Raw genomic sequence first — 7,357 nt, forward strand, 5'->3', positions numbered from 1 at the left:
TTGCAACACTACAATGCTTTTCATTAAGTTTTGTGACAAATCAATCATTAAGGTTGCCTATTGTGCAGCTGCAACCCTCTGGTCTTCAAAGGTGATTAAGAATGCAGAGAGTTTTGAAACTCTCTACAAATGGCATTTCTTCCAAAGTCTAGTATCTACCAACCAAAATTACCTTACTGTCACATTCATGTTCATATGGTTCAGCAAGGTCACCCCTCATTCTAAAACAGTACTAAATACAGCCCCAACTTGTTCATACCTAGGATCCAACCTTGCTGTTGACTACCTCCAATACCAGAATAGCTTTCCTTAAGAAACCAAAACCGTTCACAGTATTCTGTGTGGGGTTTAATCTATGCCTTGAATAGTATTAAAATATAGTCTGAATAAAGCCAAATCCTTTTGCCTGAACAGATGCCAGAAGTGATTCAAGCACAAATAATCCTAATTCCTACTTCAGAACCATCTCCATCTAAAATATTCTTCCTGCCAGCATGCATAACATTTTGCAAGCATATGAATACCACCACTTGCTGTGCTTCCCAAAGTCATACCATATCCAGTAGCACATCAACAGGAATACAGGAGGTTTGACAAGATCTTGAGGTGGAATGAAGTGCCTCCTTTTTGCATAGGGACCAATGCCAAACAAACTCAAAATCATGAATGTGGCTAAATACTATAATTGTTTAATGTACATGGATGCACTCAAAAACATGTAATTAAGTTTTAATGCAACAATAACAAATGACAAGCTAAATCTTTAAGCAGTACTCCAACAGTTGATAATAAATTGCTAAGGCCAACAACTTATGGGGTTCGTGAATGCAGAATTCAAAAAAATTCTACAAAACTCAAACATCTTTCAAAATATCCATGGTTGGAGGACTGTCCTTCCAGTGGGGAGGCCAGGAAGCCTGAATGCTTGGCCGCTCTTTCACTTTAGTGTAGTATTCCATCAGCTTGGGATATTTGTCTGCTGATATTCTAAAACCAAAATGAAGTCATTAGCATTCATGGCACAGCCTTATCTTTTCCACCAATCTCCCAACCCTCAACTGGAGCAAAAAAAATTACAATAGTCTTGTAGGCAGCCATTTTTGATGGGAAAAGACAAGTTTAGATTAAAAACAACCTCCATAAGAAATATGTCAATGTAAATACTAAATTCTTTGATTGGGAATGTGGCTAGCTTGCAACCAGTGTAGTACAATCAAGGTCAACAGCACAACTGAATTGGGATTCATGCAGAGCAAACCAAAAAGGAACCAGATGGATCTTTAGAATTGACCAGTTTCATGGCCACCATTGCTGGATCAAGCTTGACCAAGGGTATTCAAAAAGGGCATTCTTATGGTGCTGTGGTAGTGCTCCTACCCCTGGACTTTGAGGCCCAAGTTCCCATCCCACCTGCTCCAGAAGTGTGGTGAAACATCAAATAGGTTACTTGGACAGGTACATGGCTGGGGGAAGGTTTAGAGGGATTTGCACAACAGAAATGAAGCGAGTTCAGTTTAGGAAACCTGCTTGACATTAGAAAATAGGTCACAAAAAAAAAATCCAAATTCAACAACTGCTGAGGGGTGTGAACATGCACTCACAGGGAATACAAGTCTGAGCATTTGGACTACAGATCAGTTTAATCCACTACCTTTTGGCGTGGTGGAAAGTAGTGCTCAATGAGCTTCACTACCTCCAGCGAAGCATCTACTTCAAGTGTATTCCAAATTCAAACCTTGAAGTGATTTGAAACAATTTAAACTAAGAAAAAAGTAGAATGGAACACTCAAGGAGACCAGAGAGTCAGTCTGAAGGAAGTAGATTAAAGGAGGAAATATGGGATTTTCTATAAACAGCTTAGAGCCAGTGCATTTATTATTTTTCCTTTTAAAAAAAGTAGAGCACAGGCAAATTTCAGACACTTCATTCATAGAATGTGGTTTTATCACTTTAAAAATTAGATTAGATCATTTAGTGTGGAAACAGGCTCCTCAGCCCAACAAGTCCACACTGACCCTCCGAAGAGCAACCTACCCCCTCGCCTAACACTATGGGCAATTTAGCATGGCCAATTAACCTGACCCACAGATTTTTGGACTGTGGGAAGAAACCAGAGCACCCGGAAGAAACCCATGCGGACACGGAGAATGTGCAAACTCCACACAGACAGTTGCCTGAGGCGGGAACATTTATTGCCCATCCCCAATTGGGCTGAGGACAATTAATGGAATCAGTCACATGGTTGAGTATGGCCTACATCTGACTCCAGGCTGAGTAAAGGCAGTAGTTTCTTTACCTGAAAAGGACATTTGCAAATCAATCAGGTTTTTCTGATGACAACTGAGTCATGGTCATTGAATTCAGTAAAGAGCTGAAATTAAATCTAAACTTCATCTGCTATAGTAGGTTTTGAACCAAGGTCCCCAGAACATTACTTGTACCTCTGGATTAACTGTCTTGTGACAATACCACTAGGCCAACCCCTCAGAGGGCAATAGTAACCATGATTTAATTTTTTAAAGTTAAAAACGAAGGACATTTCATGGAGAAGGAAATAAAACAAGGTTTAAAGAAACAGTTGGGCAAGACTAGGGTTGAGAGAATCAACACTTTCCCGCTGGGATAGATTTACAATACTTAAGCAGATTTAATTGTTGTGACATCATAGGTAGCAAGACATATGCAGCAAGTTTATAGACAGGGGATAAGGGAGACCTGACTAGAAAACCATGTTAACTATCAACTATTTTAGAAAAAAGGAACAAAGGACCTTACAGACAAAGTGAACAGTAAAATGATTACAGAAATTATACTGCTTCAATATAGTTCATGGGGAAAGATCAAAAAGTTGGATGTCAGCCACATTTAATCACTTGAAGGAAATTAAATAAAAAGCTAATCTAAAGTTCTTGACTGGATTAATTGCACTTGCATTTTCTGAAACTATGGGGCAATACAGTACTATTGCACCAATTAAAAATTCACTGGGAGAACCATTTTAAGGGTCTGATGAACAAGTGTTCAGAAACTACAGAGGCTCACCAGATTAATTGGTAGAAAAGAGAATATATTGCTTTTTCATTTTCATGAAGGGGAGACCTGCTGCTGTCAGTGAAGTTAGCAAGAACATGCAGTTTCAAAATTTTGGCCATTACATTTAACCAAAGTGGTACTGCATACAAATAAAAGGTAGTGCATATAAAGTCAGTGGACAAAGAACATATAGAAAAACCATTTAAAAAAAATGGCCAGTAGATAGCAAACTTTCAAATCAAGACAAAATTAAGCCTGCATAACAGCTATAAGTGAAAGCATTACCCAATGCTAAAAAAGTTACATTTGACAAGTCTAAGGTGTTCAGATCACTTAGAAAATTGACACAAGGTAGGAGAGGAAAGAATTCAAGTATAATGCACAGACCAAAAACAGTATTTCAGTAATTTTAAGTAAAAAAAGTCAGCTTTATTTCTAGAGGGATGAAAATAGCAGAAATCGTTGTTAGACCTCAAGAACTTGGAGACATTTTAGAGAAAGGCACTAGTTATGTGGATTAGAGGTTTGCCAGAACACCAGAAATACAAGGTTACACCTATCAAGGGTAAACTACATTTGTCAAGAACAGGCAGGCTCAGATCTGATAAGTGATCACCTTTAAGGGATACCAGACACTTCACTTGGTAATGTAGACATCAACCTAAGATTGCTGCTGTTACAAAAAAAAAGGGAAATTCAGAATTAAACATCTTCCCCACTATAGTCCTCACTCCCACAATAATTGAAGAATGTGCTATAGATGCATTTGAAAGGAGAAAACTAGATACCCAAAGTACAGGATTTTACTGTTCAAATGGAATAAGAACACCTACATCTGAAAAGGTCTGTTGCTGTCAATTCTCATTTTTAAAGACTGTCAGACAATCGGCATGCAATTAAACACCAATTATTGGTATCAACATACCCAAAGCGAACAGCATAGGCCACTTGTGGGAAGAACATTACATCTGCCATGGTGAAGTTCTTCCCAGTAATAAAGGAGTCAGGACCCAGCTAGACAATAAGAAAAAAACGTTTAAAATCACATGGACAGTTAGGAAACTGGCCACATTGTAAAAACAACTCCAGCTTTTACACATAATTGCACCACCTGATTACACTTTAGAACCTGCTTTAGCATTTTATTACTGTACCAATAAAACCCACAATAAACTCAGGCAAGATTTCAGGGGATAAAACAAGTTGGTCATCTCGTTTGATTTTACTGCAGTAAAATCAAATCTAGGAGAGATTTGCTGGGTATTACCCCTCTTTCCTTCTCTCCAACCCCTCCAAACATTTGAAACTGGCAGGATAAAAACTTCAGTCTTCTGCTTTGAAATCCTGAATAACCAAATTTTAATCACTGATTTTCTTAAGAAAACCTGGTCAGCACATTTGTTTAGTGACTCTAGACCTAGTTTGATTATAGAATGGATTTCTAGCAACAGTTTAGAGAAAGACAATACTTTAGTCATCACAAATCAATGAGGCCAACTTCCTAAAGGAGGAAGAAAGCACAATCATGAACTGCCCTCAAATCACTCATGCAACAGTAAAGGCACCGAATTTCTATAAACCATTATGCTGCAATTTCATTTTTGCATACACCTTAGAACCCCATATGTACAAATGCAAGAGTTTTGCTAGACCACTTGTGGCATGTTCACTCAAGCAAAAAGTCAGCTGCAATGGATTCAAAAGACAGCTGTCATGGTTGACCGCAAACAAGCAGTACTAGAGTGCTCCAGTTTACTGAGCTACTTTACCTTCTACTCAAAAGGAGGTGTATTGATTCCTCTTTACCTTTTCAAGGTATCCTTCCCACAGCATCAACTCATCATTCAGTGCCTTTTTGTTCCTCTCCACAGCAGAGTCATGACGCTCATTTTCTGGAACTCTCCAGTTATAATAGATCACAGCACCTGTATAATGCATATTGGCATGGACTGGTGATCAATAATCACTAAAAATTAGAATTTTGACAATACAAAGTAAAACACCACTGGGAATAATAGAATAGAGCTGGGCAGCTACATTAATACAACTACTGCAGTTTTTAACATAGTAAGGGTAATGCTCAAGGTGGAGTCATTACAGAGGCAACAAAATGGATCAAGACTAAATTAGCAGGGAGGTAGTGTAGGAATGGAGAATGCATTGATAGAATATTCCAGTAGGACATCTGTTCCCCATGATCCCAGAATGACACCTAGCTTGATATATTTTTCACTGAATCAATTTAAAAATAGGGATTGCACAATACTAGATAGGGTGGGAAACAAAACATTAAAATCAGAAGCACAACGATTCTAGTTCCACAAGGTGCATTCAAAATGCAATTGGCTAGACTTCAGAAAGGTCTTGTTTACTTTTAATGGGGAAAATAGCATGGGGAGAGTACTGAAGTAGGTTAGTCTATATGGTGTTCTTTGAGCATGCTTCTATTGCACAGTATCCAAGAGGGAAAAAAAAATTCAGCTACCAACTGAACAGAAGTGATCACTTTCTCCTCCTCCTACTCTAAACCACCATAGACAATGTAACTGAAGGAGGACAACTGACATTAAAGATCTGATACTAGAATAGTCTCAGTTCCACCTCCCAGTCCTGAGGGAGGCATTGTCACAACAGCTCCAATAGTTGACTTAGTTAAGGAGCCCAGTTAGGCAATATCCATATCCAACGAACAAAATGAAACAAAAACACTTCTCAGCTTAACAGGCAAGTCCAGCAGGTTCTCTCTACGCAATGTAGTTGGTTAGTACTGAATAGATAGTGAACTAACACAAAGAAAAAAAAGAGTTCAGGTAGTCTGGCAGCATCTGTGGAGAAAAAGTAATTTTAGATGAAGGGTAACTTGACCTGAAACATTGTGATTACCAGCTACAGATGCTGCCATGCCTACTGAGCTTTTCCAACATTGTTTTACACCACAGTTCTTTCAGTTTTTAATATTCTACTTCTTACTGTCTAGCTTCCATGCCAGTGAGAAGGATACATTTAATCATTCTTGCTACAGCACCAGGAACTTTAAAAGTAAGAAAGCTTTCCCCCCTCAGGAGAGGCCATTAGCAAGAGTAGCAATCAAATTTACAGTTGGTAACTCTGGAACATTAGCCTGCGTGTTTAAGGCCAGGGTAAACAATAAAAAAACAGTGGCAACAACCACTAGCTCAGAGAATCGTACCCAGTTTATCCTGCAAGGTCAAGACCTCATGCATTCTCTGGTAAACAGCAGCCTGTTCGTCCCCAGCGTCCGGAATCAGCTGGGTACCTTGGGACTTGAACTGGTTCTGCGAGAGAAAACAACAAACAAAAAAGTTTTTCTGAAAAAAAGAAACAAATTAAGACACCAGCTGCATTGAGAGAACCTTAAAGCTAAAAGGAGCCTACCCCAAAATTAGATAGTTGGTTCCAACTGCAAACTAGTTGGACATTTTGAAAAATAAATTCTTTCGAAATTTTTGCGCACTTCGAAGATTTCCTCCTGTACCCTCCTCATTCTTACCTCCAAATACTGACAGGCTCCAAAAGATTCGTTCAAAATTGTATCCCCATGGCGGAAACTGGGCAACTGTAATACAATTAGCAGACCATTATTTTTTTTGCAAAAGATACTCTTATTACAAAGAAAAAAAAACACGCTGCGCTATATCCCGTAACCTTTCCGCGCCAAGAAACAAAGTTCCTCAATCGGTCACCTGGCCCCTTGGGTTAATTGCCAAAACGTCGGAGGATTTATGCTCCATCCGTTCAAAGGACAACAGCTTTTGTTCGTATCCCTGTAATTTCTTCTCTTCTAAGGCGATCATGATCCTCCAGCAGGGTGGGGAACCGGAGCCCCAGAATAAGAACATCTTCTCAGCCATTCTCCACTCGACACTGCCCACACCAAATAAAAATCACACTCCACCTCCCCAGCCTCTCCCTCACAGCTCTTTATATATTCACACTGTCTGAACACTCCGTTCACAATTGCCACAGCTGACGCAATTCACTAACTACCACACTACTCCCAGTGCAGCACCATCTAAAGGCTAGCAAGCATACATGGGATATGGTGCAAAATCCAGCATTTATTTCCCATCCCATCCCTAACGGTGCCTTCTTAAACCACTGCTGGACTTGGGATGTAGGAATACCTCTCATTGTTGTTAGGAAGGGCATTTCAGGATTTTGACCCAAGAATAAATATTAATTCTATATCAAATTACAGCGTGGGATCTAAGATACATCTGACAGCAGATAGGAACTCCAGCATGGATAGCTAAAGGGGAAATTGTCATAACTAGCTTGGCAGTTTTGAAGATGTAATAGAAAG

General features: G+C 39.2%; 1 protein-coding gene across 1 annotated transcript; it reads right to left on the bottom strand.

Moving 5' to 3' along the window:
• Positions 1-667: 667 nt before the first annotated feature.
• On the bottom strand, positions 668-7,009 carry LOC132824015 (glutathione S-transferase A-like). The gene is made up of 6 exons (XM_060838244.1): positions 6,738-7,009; positions 6,545-6,610; positions 6,224-6,329; positions 4,840-4,958; positions 3,959-4,047; positions 668-987 (listed from the first exon to the last, which is right to left on the bottom strand). The coding sequence occupies exons 1-6, from the start codon at positions 6,903-6,905 to the stop codon at positions 855-857; spliced, it is 681 nt and encodes a 226-aa protein (XP_060694227.1). The 5' UTR covers positions 6,906-7,009; the 3' UTR covers positions 668-854.
• Positions 7,010-7,357: the final 348 nt, after the last annotated feature.

The sequence above is a fragment of the Hemiscyllium ocellatum genome, chromosome 17 (genome assembly GCF_020745735.1).
Source record: "Hemiscyllium ocellatum isolate sHemOce1 chromosome 17, sHemOce1.pat.X.cur, whole genome shotgun sequence".
NCBI classification, from domain to species: Eukaryota; Metazoa; Chordata; class Chondrichthyes; order Orectolobiformes; family Hemiscylliidae; genus Hemiscyllium; species Hemiscyllium ocellatum.